This window comes from Erpetoichthys calabaricus, chromosome 4 (assembly GCF_900747795.2).
Source record: "Erpetoichthys calabaricus chromosome 4, fErpCal1.3, whole genome shotgun sequence".
NCBI lineage: Eukaryota > Metazoa > Chordata > Cladistia > Polypteriformes > Polypteridae > Erpetoichthys > Erpetoichthys calabaricus.
In genome coordinates, this window is record NC_041397.2 from 188,827,897 (window position 1) to 188,843,250 (window position 15,354).

Sequence of the window (15,354 nt, forward strand, 5' to 3'; positions counted from 1 at the left end):
CTGGACTCATAAGGCAGAGAAGGCAGTTAAAGAATACGCTGGGCTTTTTTTCACTTCTGTTTACAGCGATCGGTTCGTGGCGTGCATTATTGCAATGTTACTTTTCTTGGAGGTTTATTAAATTACAGATTTTTCAAATGTTCATTTTTTTCCCTGTGCTTAAAGCTCATTTAATAAGTGTTTTTAGCGAGCGGTTCGTACCGCTATAGTGCGAGCTCTTGCAGTGTTAGTTTTCTCTGTTGTTCAAGGTTTTCTCGGTGTTATTCAATGTTTTTACATTTAGTTTACTATTACACTGTGCATTCTATGGTATAATTAACTATATTTGTGCTTAAAAACTTTAAAAAAAATATATTTACATACAGTTCGTATGGTCTGGAACGGATTAATTGTATTTACATACAGTCCTATGGGGGAAATTACTTCGGTTCATGACCAAATCGGGTTACAACCAGAGTTTTGGAACGAATTATGGTCGTGAACCGAGGTTCCACTGTACTGTGTTTCACTTTTGAGTTAGTTGTTTATATAGAACTAGCCGACGCCCGTCGTTGCATACGGCAGTGTAAGAATAGGAATGGAAAAAGGTGAGAAAGAAATTCACAAATCAAGAAGAAATAAATACTTCTTGAAAGACGTAGTTGTGAATAGGTGTTTTGGTGGAGATGACAGATAATGAGTCGAAAGATCTAACCCTAGAAAACAATAACAACCCCAAAAAGATGTTGTAGAATGTCTTTAAGTAATTCCTTAAGCTTAATCCAAAAGACTCGTACTACAATATCAGGTCTGTGCTCTAGTCTTTGGGTATCCGACAGTGCATGTAGAATTTCAGGCCAAGCAGGATTACATGTGAAAGCGATAAATAAATCAGGCTTTCCGAATTTACGTACTATGGCCATGGCATCCTGATAGTTTTGTTGCATGTATCTTGGACTTCCTGGAAATGTGGATGGTAATATGATCATTTTGCCTACACGTACGTTGAAATTTTCAGCGTTTGCTTGCAGTGTGTCTGATAGTCCTTTGTATTATTCCACGCACAGATCTTGTTGATGTAATCTGAGATAGCTGAGACGCGCGCCCTCTGTTTTAACATACCCATCTACGACGTACTGTTGGAATAGTTTGCCACTGGAGTGCAAAATACTAAATGTATTCCTCATTGCTAATCTGTACGCATAAAATTGGCATTGAGTAAGCTTTATTTGCTTGGCGGTTCTTTTATCGGGAACATGTTGTAAATCTTTGTGCCAGCCAATGTCTCCGTAAGGGAATAAAAGTGGGTAAACCACAGGATTCATATTGAGTGTGGAAATCTGTTTACAAGAGTTGCCTATGGGATAGATGCAAATGTCCCTTTCGGCAGGCGGTTCACCATCTTCTCCGACAAAAATTGCTGCAACATCGGTGTGACATGTCGGGGCATTGTATCGTCGTAAATCCTGCCTAGGGTTTTCCTTGAAAACCATTCGTACAGATGCTGTTGGATTGGACTGAGCGATTTCATGCATGTGTTTGTATGATTTAGCGAAGGGGTTGATGGTTCTGAGCATGGAATCTAGCTGGAGAAGTAAATTTTCGCTGCATGCAGAGTTTGCTTTATTTTGTAAGCATACTTCAGTAGCTTGCGCTGTGTCAAAAACATACAACTGTCCAGGCAGCGTGGGGAATGGTTTGGAAGAGGACGAATAGGAATCGAGAAATGCTGTGTCGGCTGCGTGTGGGTGGGACCGGTTTTGAAGTGGAAGCAGGACGAACCAGAAGAGAAATATATATAAGAGATGATATACTTTGTAAATAGAATGGATTCAATTTATTTCTTTTCTTATTTTAATGAACTATTTAATATGTTTGCAAATTCAAAAATGACTTCACAATATTTTTTTTGCTTTTTGGTTGTTAGATATCCATGGAGGAGAAATCTAGAAGTCTAATTATTAAAATAGACAAAGAGGCTATAATGAAGATAACTGTTGCTGGGAATCTGTTTACTCTGAAAAAAGGCCTGCATGAACTTAATTTGACTGTTGGAGGAGTACCTTTTAAGGGAGATCAACTTGTTAATCGGGTAGGGAAGCAGCTGTATGTTCTTTGGTATTTCACGCCCAATAAACATGTTGAGTCATTGTTTTCTTAATTTTTTAAATAACCTTATCTTGATTTCCCAGGTTTTCCCAAGTAGAGTGTGTTGTTATTAATAAAGAAATTAATGTCAACTATTAAAAATCCTGCATATAGCATTGACAGGAATAGGAAGTTTACACTATTTTTATTGCTAATTACATGTGTAGAATTGCTGAAGTGTACCTTTATTTTGAACAAGCATGCGCTGGCTTCACAGTTTAAATCATCCATTCTACCACTCCACACATGTAAGACAATGATATAATTTTGTCTTATAAGTATAAGCAGAAGGGTAAAGATACAGGTATGTATATTTACAGTATATTGCATGATAAATGGTCTTTGAAGTGATACACTCTTTCAACCAAATAAGTCTAGAAGATAAGTATAGTGGTAACTATGATAATCAATAAGCTTAAAGCAAATTGTGCCTAATTATTTTTTGTTCAGGAGTGTAGATAGTTGATCTTATTCTGTTTAAAACTTTGCTTAAGAAATTTTAGGCAGCTTGAAGCTGTGATGCATGTAAAAATAATGGCGGTCTGAACACTGTATAGTATAGTACACAGTATACACTGCACTAGTTTTGCAGCAGCTCAGTATATCATAAATTAGTCCATTCTTTGAATTATGTTTATTTTCAAAGGTTTGTATCTCTCTGTCTTTTCTTTTTTTCTTATGAAGACATTGTGGAGGCAGAAACCTCTAGGTTATTCTGTGCTAGAAGCACTTGGTTAAAAATCAAATGAATATGCCATAAAATCCACATCAATGCATCTGAATTCTTATTATTTTTTCTACAGACATTATAGGCTATAGTAGCATACACTACTTAATTCAACATGTATTTTAAAGATCTAGATTACAGTATCTTTCCCAGTCTCTGCATGCCCACACTACATTTGGAAATTTCCTGTTTTTCTAACTAAAACGTTTGCCAGTATCTTAACACAATTATTCAGATATGTATGATGCACACTCTAGTAAGTCTTACTTTTATTTGTAAAGGCGGGAACTGATGCTTAATGTAATGCTTTTTGTGCAATTTTGCTTACTTTTGCTTCAATAAATGTTGCTACCAATAATGGTACTAATTCCCAGTCATTGTTCTCTTATTTTAGATATTTACCTACCACCTCTGCACACACCAGTTTGCTGCCACTCCTCATATTTTGTGGAAACAGCTCTTTCATTGTTCTGCTTCTTAACATTATTTTATCAAAGTTTAGCTACCCTGGCTGGCAGAGTAGTCAGAAACAGTGAATGGAGTGGTCATGTCTGACCTAGAATCCCACAAATCCTCTCAAAATCCAATCAAACCAAATGACATACCTCCTATTTCAGGAAAGTATGTTTTTCTTGATAATTACAATAATAATGGTCAATAATATATTGAAAAAGTACTGTTTCTTAAGCTCCCATTGTACACTGAAATTTGTGTATCACTGCAGCACTGGTATTAGATAAAGAAAAAAAATTAAAGGTTTCACAATTTTAAGTGTATTCTTTTGTAAGACAACATCACACATGAATGAGTTCTACCCTTATGATTTGTTTGATGGAAATGAATATGAAGTAACTTAGTCTCAGTCTTTGCACATTGGCTTTCAGAGTAAAATTGTAAGCACACAAAGCACAATACTGTAGTTTCATATGTGGCCACAGTTTTCCCCTAGGTTTTTGTTATTTTTATGCCCCCTCCTTCACCATTCATTTTAATATAATCTTCATTCTGCAGATATTTAGCTTACTGTTCAGTTCATACTGTACATTAACATCAAATATGTTCAGATCTCTCACTTGTACTGCAGAAACAATGCAATGCAATGTAAGATGTCCTAGTTAGGGCTTTTAACTATTGGATACTTAAGTGCTGGAAAAGAAAAGGCTAAAAAGCAAAAAAGTGAAGAAAAGTGTTGTACTAGAACAATGTAATAATTTTTTATGGCTTTCTATAATACTTTGTGGACTATTACAGAGGAGTTCTATAGTACTCTGAATGTTACAGTATATAGGAGATTGCAGAATTAAAACAAGCAAGATTTTGCATTTTTCATTAAATACTTAAAATGTGTATTTTTCTTTGTAGTTAAATCCCAGGTTTGATGCTTGCATGCAAGACTGGAAATGGCTAACTGGAGAGGATTCATCTATTCAAGAAACAGTGAAACTGAATGATAAAATGCAGTGCTTCTCTTCTGAAGGTTGGGGATCCTACTTTCCAGGGAAAGGATTTGCTTTATTTAATTTCACCTATTGTAAGTATATTTCATTTAGAGACATATAGTGGACATCTAAGACAGTGTTTTCTAAACTATGGGTTTGCTTACATAATTTTCATGGATTGCTACATAATAGTTTATTGCAGTAGTATGTGGTCTGAGATGTACAAAAAAGATCATTGATCCCTCACAGAGAATTTTAGTTTCTGTGGTATACAGTTAATATCGTGACATTCAGAAAAATGGGATTGTCACAGTATCAGGCCAGTGTCTGCACAATTGTCTTTGTTCTCTTTTACAGATGTAGTCATATTTTAATAAAAGTGACCTGAAATATATTTTAATAAACTTGACCTGAATATTTTTAATTACACCTTATGTGTCAAACCAGCAGTCACATAAGACAAGGACTAATTGTGCGATAAGGCATGTTAGATGATGAGGCTCTTTAAAGTTAGAGATTTAAAGCTTTGTAATAAAAGGAAAATCAGAATTATGTTGTTTATTTTCTATCTGTTTCAATGTGAAGGTCTTACCATTAAACAACAGTCATGGATCTCAGTTTAAAAGTGAATGGGTCAGAATCAGATGCAAAGCAATGCTTTTGGATCTTGAGGTACTTTTAGAAAAACTGCTATGAGTACACTTGTAAATCAAAGTACAGAGTAGTGGGAGAGGAAAAAAGCACTACATTGTGTAGGGGTCTGGTTGTAAGTGTTACATACAAGTTTGCTCCAGATACAGAGAGTTTTGCACAGTATGTTGCCTTCCAAGTGTACAGGTGAGAAACCCCCTTGGAAGGATGGCAGGCTCTTGGCTGGAGCAGCATTGGAGCCTGTTGTCATTGTCTGTGTTGGAACAAATAACATATGTACAGTTAGGGTAGACTGTCAGTTCTGCAGTCCATCTTTAAAGAGTTGGGTGCCAAGATGAAGAGTAGAACTGACAAGGTAGTTTTCTTCTTTTCCCCAGTCCAGGTAAAGCTGATGAGATTAGAAGGGCTACTGTGTGGCTCAAAACTTGGTGTAGGATAAAGGGATATAGGTTTATGTGGCATTGGGAGCTGTGCAGTGTGTCAGGTTCCATTTGAATCAAAGGGACACCAATATTTCAGGGAGGTGTATGAGCAGATTAGTTGAGGATTTTTTAAACTAGGGAATGGGGGCCATGAGTTTAGTATAGGCCAGGTTTAGGACTGTACATGAAAGGGAGAAACAGTATTGGAATAACAAATATGCATAGTAATTTAAAGTGTTAGTTTGGAATTATTCAAGTTGAAGTTATTTCTTCGCAATCATGATATGTATTAATTTTACACAATAAATTGTGCTCTGTGGGGATGAATGAATTGATCAGTGTCTATATATGATAAAATGGCTTAAACTTGCCAAATATGTCCATTTTTGAAGGTAATAATGTTACTGGATGTAAATCTGCATCTTAAGATTGCATAAATATTGCAAAACAGTGTATTCACATCACTTTTGAAAGTCATGAAAGTTGGCCATATGAAAAGAAAACCAACTCTGCACCTCATGTCACCGATCGTCTTTCTCTCTGTGGCAACCTTCCACCCCACAAGGTCATAGTTTCCTGTAGCTTGTATTGTGGAAGCCACACATACCATTTTCATTTTGAGAATCAACTCTTTATGGGTATGTTTTCTTTCAGGATTTAGGCAAATAAATAAAAGACTGGGGATAAAATAAGGAACTTTTGTTGTTTAGCTGTGATCTGACATTTGTACAAATTTCATCACCTTTTCAAATAATAATTCAAAAGACTTATATATATTTATTTTCAGCACAAACTCAGCTATAAAAATATGAAAATAGTAAATGGGTCAGGATTGTTTTCAGCTTCTCAACTGCTAAATTGTTCCAAATGTGCAAAAAATTGTAAACAGTGGTTCTCAGCGTATACAGTGTTCTTCAAGGTCTTGAGTACCAGAACATACCAGAATATGTTAGATAATCCACTCAGAAAGATATAAAATCTCTAAAAACTTCTTTTTTGTCACTAATCTTTTTCAAGAAAAGCTGATGATGGACTGAGAAGTGGTGTATCTCTGCCGAATATGCCTTAGGGACAAACCATTCTATACGCTGACATTTCAACTGTTAATACTAGAAATACCAAAGCTTACGAAAAACTCGTAAACCAGCCCACCTGAAATCCGCTTGCACCTCACATTCAGTGTCTTTCGTCTTATAAATGTGTTGATAATCTCAAGCAGCAAGCAGCCTTCTATACCACACCCCCAAACACTGCTGTAGAAACTGCAAAAACCTCTCCCAACTGAAGCCTTGTTTATCAGGGAGTCAGGTACCTTGAGCTGTATAGGCTAAAGATATATTGTGATTTGGGGCACATGCATTTCATGTGTGTTCCGTGTCTACAAAGATCTACTGTCTATATAAGTGTAAGATGACAGAAATGTTGAACACATACCTAAAAGACAAACTTTTTCCATGTTTTAGTACTAACGACAAAATATAGACATGAAGTGTTTAATGTGTGAAGACTGAAGTCCAAATATTAAATAAGCACTTTCACAAAAGGTACAAATATAACAGAACAAGCTTTTTTTCAAGACTATAACTGAAGAAAAAGAAATCGGGTTAGTGTGGCATGTTATCTTGACTTCTTTGGTAGTACAGCGGTAAGAGCGGCTGACTCCTATTCAGAAGTAACCGAGTTCAAGTCTTACCATGTCCCAAAATAAACCTTTTGAGTAGTGAGCTGCTCTTATTCTTACTATTTTAGAATAAAAACATATTTTTGATTTGAGTCTGTAACAGCTGGTGTAAATGTACTTGTAAAGGTTAGCATTTTTTTAAATTCAGTTTTATTCTCTCAGTTGCATTCACACTCGCTCCGATCTGACACTGCTGTTTTCAAATAAAGACGAGCTATAACAAAGGTGAACTCAGATCGGAGAAAGAGAACAGAAGCCGTCCCCGCAAGAAACGTCCACTCACATATAAAAACAATGCAGTTGCACCAGGCATAAAGGCAAAAGATGGCACCATTTGGATACAGGACAAGGTCCAGCATCATCCTGCTAATGTCAATTTCTCCTTGGGATTAATAAAGTATCTATCTATCTATCTATCTATCTATCTATCTATCTATCTATCTATCTGTCTGTCTGTCTGTCTGTCTGTCTGTCTGTCTGTCTGTCTGTCTGTCTGTCTGTCTGTCTGTCTGTCTGTCTGTCTATCTATCTATCTATCTATCTATCTATCTATCTATCTATCTGCCCCACAGCTTTCCTTCAAAGAAACAGCACGGTTTACAGAGCTCGCCAACGTATCGTGCAAACTCCTGTTTGTGATTATGTTTTGTGATGGACTTTACATAAGAAGCATTTATATGTTACTTATATAAAAGCCAAATCGAATATTATTTACCTTGATTTATTTACTTATTTTCCTACAGCGTAAAGTCACAAGTAGACTGCAGAGCTTCTTCTCTTTGATCGACAAGGGCATGCTCACAAATTATACGTGTAATGCCACGAAAAATGCCTGCTGACACTTTAGTAAGTGAGCAATGGTACGAGAATGCAGTTAGACTTTTTTTTGGGCACATACACTGTCTAGATCTAAACACTAGCATGGCTGAACATCCCTTTCCCAACTAGGTAACATTACTTATGACTTTAGTAGGAATAGGCTTGTTATTGCACATTCTTAAATGTATTTTTTTCTGTTTAATTTTGGGTTTAATGCAGAGTCTGCTAAAATCTTTCATTGGCAGTATATTCACCTTTGCATCTATGCGAAATTTCAATGGCATTGTCATTCGGCTAATATTCAAATTGGTTATCTACTCCTCCTTTAAGCTCCTCTAATTAGACATAGTCTCTACAAAGAATAAGTCATTCATGTTGCTGATGTTGTTGCTTTGTTCTAATGCTTGATTTTTGTTCTTGGAGAAACAGCACTTTGAAAAGGGATTATCTTTCACATTTTCAACTATCTTTGCCATAAACTATAAGGAGGTGCCAGATTATGAAGGTTCTTGTCAATAATGAGCAGAATCTTAAAATCAATGCAATATTTAACAGAGAGTAAATGAAGTTGCTGGAGGACAGGAGTAATGTGTTCTATGGAATGGGTTCTGGTAATAATATGAGCTGCAGCATTCTGAACCAACTGAAGCTTATAAAGGAGTTTGTGAGGAAGACCAGAAAGGATACAATTACAATAATCAATATGAGATGTAACCAGATCATGAACAAGCAGTGCTGGTAGCTGAAAGAGGTGGACAGAAACATCTGATATTACGTAGATAGAAATATGCAGACCGAGTAACATTATTAATATGCGCCTCAAATTTTAAGGTACTTCAAGAATAACACCTAAACTCTTAACGTGGGAGGAAGAAGAGATTAGAGAATTATCGATAGTTAATAAAATATTATCACATTTGTCCAAAATAGATTTAGTTTATACCAGAATAGCCTCTATTTTATCACTATTTAATTTAAGAAAATTATCAGACAGCCATGATTTAACTTCCTGCAGACAGTCAGAGAGGGAAAAAGGTCTGAGTGGAATCAGGCTTATTAGACAGATAGAGCTGAGTGTCGTCAGCATAACAGTGAAAATAGAATATTAAATTTCCTGAAGATATGATCAAGAGGCAGGAGAAAAATAATAAACAGAAGGGGACCCAAGACAGTGCACTGGGGAGCACTACAAACAACTGGGCAAACTTGTGATCTGAAATTTTTTAGTTGTACAAACTGTGTACTATACAAGAGATAAGGTTTAAACCAGGTATGTGGAGTGCCAATAATACCAATCGATTTTATTCTCTCAAGAAGAATATCATGAGAGATTGTGTCAAAGGCAGAACTCAGATCAAAAAGGAGCACAAGTATGGTCAACAGTCCAGAGTCAGCTGCCATCAGCAGGTCATTGGTGATTTTAACCAGGGCTAACTCTGAACTGTGAAATGGACAGAAGCTGGACTGAAATTGTTCAAACAAATGATTGTCAGTAAAGTAAGAGTGAACCTGCTCAGCAATAGTTTTTTCAAGTGTTTTTGAAAGGAAAGTTAAATTTGAGATTGGATGATAATTATACTGCTCTATGAATTCTGTCTCCTTTTCCATTTTGTTACAGAAAACATATATACATTTTATTTTTATACATTATTTTTTTTATAAAAATTTCTAGCATTCATTGCTTTCATCCAGATCTGACTCCATCATATAAAGCTCACAAGTTTGTTTAAAAGATTTACAGTTTTTCTGAACATTTCCACTTAATATTAACTCATCTGACTGTCGGATGATAGTTATACTCATTGTTAGGTTATTTGTTTTTATCTTCTGGTACCACATACTGTTATGCATACTCACACCACTTTCTGATGCAACAGCAACTTTCTTAAAGCAACACTTGCTTACATACATAACAACACATATGTGCCCTCTACTGCATGTCTTACTACACTAACTGTTTTACATAGTAGTGTGGAAACTGACAGATTTGTCCATTATCTCTAATGCTTTTGTAATTGCTATTGAACCTTTAGCTATTTATGCATGGATGCAATCCAATACAAAAGAGATTATAAAAGAGGGTCTTAAGAAAAAAATATCTCTTAGCGCTAATATTTTGCCCTATGTCTCGTAACCACTATCATCACTGGTAGATGAATTTCATAAAATCTCTGGGATTGAAATACATTTTAAAAATGTATCATCCCAGTGAATGCTCTTGCATTCCAGAACAAACTTAATACCTTTGTGTTAATTGTGTCAGAACATTTTAAATATTTAGGAGTAACTACCAGAATGAAACTTGAAATATGTAAAAAGTTAGTTTTGGCAGTTTAGGGGAGAGCATTAGAAATGTGCTGAAAGATGGTCATTCCTCCATCTCACTGTAGGTAAGAGAATTAATATCGTCAAAATGAATATACTGTCAAAGCACCTCTAGCTCTTTGAGATTTTTTAACTTTTTTGAGACACACTGAAATGCGAGTGGCACGTCTGTCAAGGGCTGCTTGTCTGTCGCCAAGGCAACTGCAGGTTTGCAGTACCTTGTAGGTTCACAGCGCCACAGCGGCAACAGTAAGCTCACCACCTCCTCGTGCAGCGCGTCTGTCACCGTATGGGTGATTCGGGGAACACTATTAACTTGGCCACTGACCTGGCCCTAGCCCTCCCAGCTTGCTGTGTCTGTGTGTAGTAGAGTGGTAGCTTCCTGCTGCAATAAATAACCTTGCTGTTCCCGTTTCAAATTTAATAAAGCTGATTTTCCTGAAATCCTTAGACTCTGCCTTGGCCTTTGGGTGTAAGGCAGCAACTCACGAGTTACAATGTATATATTAACCTTTTTCTAAAAAGTTAGACTCAGTTTTAGACTTTGTTTATTTGGAATTCAAAATTACCATACTTTACACTGCTTTACAAAAACCTATGATGAGAATGCCATGGCACTACCTGAATTTCTGTTCTTTTAGTGGTCTGCATATACTGTAATATGTACACTTGTTATTTTGTAAGAGGGCATAAGTCAGTGAAACCACACCTGCTTGATTAGTCATGAATATTAAATTATGTTTGAAATCCTCTATGTATTCTGTTGACCATGATAAAGTCAGAATACAGATTCTTTAAATGAAGAGATAATAGTTACCCACTTGGACCAAGCTTTTTATTCCACAAATTGCTTTGGGAGCCGGCTTTACAGTGTCCAGCATGGACTTTAGAGTCGAACTCAAAATCATTTTCCAAACATTTTTCATTCAATATCGAATATTTATTTTAAAAGTACTAAAAACAAGACACAAGGGTGCATTTGGTATCCTTTTTTGTATGTAATATCAATATAATGCTTAATGTGGCAAATGTATTGAATGCATTTCCAATAAGTAGTATTTTTTTTAATAAAATACCTCATTCTTTGCAGATGAGAGTGATGGCAGAGAATGGGTTGTAAAGGCTGAACTGAACATCCGGCCATCTCAGAACACCGGTGTACTGTTGGCATTAGTCAGTGGTGACAAGGTACCCTTGTCAGTGGCTCTTACCGATTACATTCCCGAATCAAAACTCAGAGAGCAGGTAAGTACATACAATTTTATTTATACTTTTATTAAATTGTGTATTGTAGTCTAGTAGTTTTGAGACTTGTCTCCTCTATATATAGTTCAATAAGAGCCCTTTTGAGCTTAATCACAATCTAGCTGAGCGTAAAAAATAATAATCATTCATAAAAGTTGCTAGATTGTTAGTTTTAGCAAGGGATAGTCAGCAATTCTACCAAAGCTATTAGTCAAAATAGAAGGAAGGTATAAGCCAGAATGCCAAGACATCTCAATTGAGGCAGTACCAGGCTTAAAATATTATCAACATCATCATCATCAACGGTGTAACAGCTTTTTTCTAGTTTTATCCAGGTTAGCAGGTTAGGTGCCAAATCTTACTTCCACTCCTCATGGTCCTGGCCATTCGGAGACTCATTCATTTCATATTACCTAACAGCACTGCCAAACATGTCTTCTTTGTCCTTTCTGTTGGTGGCATGCCATCCACCTCCATCTTGGTGCACTTCTTCACTCTGTCATCTTCTGTTTTTTGATCCACAGGCCCAAACAGCTTAAAACTGTTTCTCCTTAGCACAGCAGCTGTCACGTCCTTACCAAGACTTTCTCATACCTCAGTATTTACCTTCCACTCACCCTGTGAATCTACACACATCCAGCTGATCATTTTCATGTATGTTTGTTCTGTTGCTTCACAGTCCTGTTTCTTCAAACATTTCTCACTTCTATACAACATAGTGCTCCTTACACAGCTTTCATAAACTTTATCAGAATGAGGATATGTGATATTGACAAAAAATTATATCTTAATGTTTTTCTGGTATTTTGCCGATAATAAGTAGACAATATTTTGCATTCTTCAAAAATGTGTTTGTAAAAGTCTTATATTGTACTAGCTCCAGCTCACTGTTTTTAATAGGACATTAACTATTGCTTACTAATGATTTTAATGGAAACAATATTAAAGTTAGTTGTTGAGATGTCTTTAACGGCAAACAATTTCCAATATAGTTTGTAGATTGCTGTCTTTTGAGCCACTTCCATCTTTTCAAAATCAAACCACCTCGCCTATAGCAATTATATCTAATGACGAAAATTGCTGATAGTGTCTGTATTTTGTCTTCTGGCATTGTCTGTTCACTCATTTTTAGCCAGCTTCTTCAGCTTAACTTGTGAATTAGTGACCATATACACTTATACTAGTGCACTGCATGCTCTCTCAGTGCACACACACAGTAGTCTGCCCTACTAAGCTACATATAATCTTGCTGCATCAGATTTGTTAGGAGACAATCATAAGTGAATGTTGCTTAAAACTGGGTGGGAACAATTAGATTGTTCGCAGAGAGTCACATTTCTAAGCCAATCCAATGCCTCACGAAGGTGGCACTCATATTAGGGGCAATGATTTTGTACTGCAAAGAACAGAGGTGCTCTTGTTAATTTGATCCAACAGAGAGCAAGCTTCTGATTACTGAACTGGTTTGTTCTTGAAAATATGAATGGTAAAATATGCATTTGCCAAATGCTATGTCACACCTCGTCAAAAGGAGATTAAAAGACTTCCGTTAAGAGATTTGATTAAAAAAAGAGATACAGAATATTCAGATTTAAGTACTCAATACACCCAAATTAACATCTCATTAAAGAGTAATAACAAAACAAAATGGCAGAAACAAAAGCCTATGTGTATGTATCTGTGTTTTTCACCCTTTTTTTCAAAGTAATAACATGTCCTGCAATTGCATGCTGATATACTCGTGCTTTAAACACAAAACATCTCCAGACATGACTCCTGCTGTTTTTCTTTTTGACATGTGTGGATGCAGTGCTGTATCAACATCAAGGCAAACCATTTTTATATGTAGTTGTTAGTCCCTTTTTTCACATATTTTTGTGCCTTCCAAAGTATTTCATCTACTTATTGTCATGCATGAGTGCAGTATAGACTTTCAGCCAGTGCTATTGATACTGTAAAAAAAAAAACTAGTACCATTGCAACTTTGGAATTTTGATACTGACTTGGTACTAAAGTATTCGTTATTGTGACATCCCTAATAGGGGTTGGCGATATAGCCTTTAAGTTATATCACAATATTTCAGTTAAATTTGCGATAGTGATATTTATGACAGTATACAAAAAACATCCTGAACAATGTATTATTGGTGATTACAGCTTGTAGGCAGAAGCATTTATTAGTGCATTTATTAGTGCAAAGAAAATAAAGGACATTTTCCCAGGGCTGTGGAGTCGGTAGATAAATTCTTTGACTCCAACTCTGAGTCCGACTCCTTAGTTTCCGGTACTTCCAACTTCGACTCCCTGACTCCGACTCCTCTGTATTTAATATGCTAATGTATTTTCCATGTTGATTGAAGGAAGGAAACATACACATCTTCTAACCACAGACCTACTGGCTAGGAAGCTGACTCTCTACTGTATTGGCCAGTTGAACAAAAGACAAAAAAATTATAACAATTTTTTATCAAGGAACGTTACCAGTTCAAAAAATATAAACCACATTATTTGGTAGTTTTAAAACAAAAACAAAGCTTAACTACATGAACAAAAAACAAAAAACAAAAGCTGGAAAACCTAAAACAGTTTATATATTAAACTTGAAATACAGTTGTAGAGTGGAATAGCTGTTAAATGCAATCCAAAATTAACTCAATGCAATGTTCTAAGAAACAGAACAGCTTCTGCCAGATCCTCTTTCATAGAAGCTCTTAAATCTGACTTGATTATTTTTAGAGCTGAAAATAGTCTTTCAGCACTGACTTGAGTGAGTGGCATTGCTGCTACAGTTCTAGCCACATCACTAATAATCTCTGGATCAACAAGGATGGCTTCTTCTACAGTCAGTTTCGATGAGCGATTATACTTTTCAACTTCTTTTAATTCTTTAAAAAAAATCCTGCTGAAATCTCTTTATTTGGACATTTACTGGTCGTTTATCTATAGGTGATGTCGGTTTGCTTTTGAAACTTCCATTTTGTCCAAATAGGAATCAAAGTCTAATTCTTCATTTGAAAAGGATGATTTTGAGTTACCAGTGCTTATAGCTTCATCCAGTGGTGGTGTTTCAGGTAGTAGCAATCCCTTCATGTGAACGGCTACATCATAGAGTGCCTTTTTTCCATTAGCAATCTGGTCACTGCTCAATAAAATTCAGGTCATTTGATCAACATAAATAGCAGCTAACAAGATTTGATTATCCAGTAAGGGACTCTCTCTTTTCTTCATTGAAGATATGATGCCATCAGCTATTAACCCTCCACTTTTGTTCAGGCAATATATCGAGCTCTTCCATTCCAAGAAAAATTTACTGGGTGTTAAATCTTCATATTGCAACCTCTTGGTTGACAGTAAAGGGGTAACAAAGTAGACTTTCCAGTTCTTTTAATTGTGCCCACTGGCTTTCAGTTTATAAAACATTTTCATTGTCCAGTTCTTCAAGAAAGTCTTTTAATTCAAGCAAACGCTTTACCATCAAATAAGTGCTCCCCCAGCGTGTTGTTTGATCCAAAATGGCTCCTTTTCCTGCATGTCTTTTCAAAATGGCATCTGTATTAGGAGCCCTGGCTGCAACAGTTACTTGCCAAAATTTGCCAATTAGAGTAGCTGCATGACGATCTTTCAATCCATCTCTTATTGCAAGTTGCAGAGTAAGAACAGCACAATGCATATGTTGAATAGTAGTAAGCTTAGATGCTTCTTCAGCAAAGTTATCCAAAATTTCACTATCTCTTCGGTTTCACTTTGGTGTGAGCTGCCGCCTTCAACAGCTTTGTGCCGCGCGGTGCTTCGCATACTTAAAAGCAAACAGCCCTATTGATTTGTTTGCTTTTCTCTATCTCTATGACATGATCCTTTGAAAAGGAAGATATGTTTGCATTCTTTTAATTGTGAGACGGAACTGTCATCTCTGTCTTG

At 36.0% G+C, this 15,354-nt stretch overlaps 1 protein-coding gene across 1 annotated transcript in view; it reads left to right on the forward strand.

The window, feature by feature from the left end:
• Positions 1–15,354, forward strand: part of gas6 (growth arrest-specific 6) — a 93,577-nt gene that overhangs the window by 58,626 nt on the left and 19,597 nt on the right. The window contains exons 11-13 of the mRNA XM_028800057.2: positions 1,907–2,071; positions 4,217–4,385; positions 11,282–11,436. Coding sequence (XP_028655890.1) covers positions 1,907–2,071; positions 4,217–4,385; positions 11,282–11,436 — 489 coding nt within the window. The remainder of the gene's footprint in view (positions 1–1,906; positions 2,072–4,216; positions 4,386–11,281; positions 11,437–15,354) is intronic.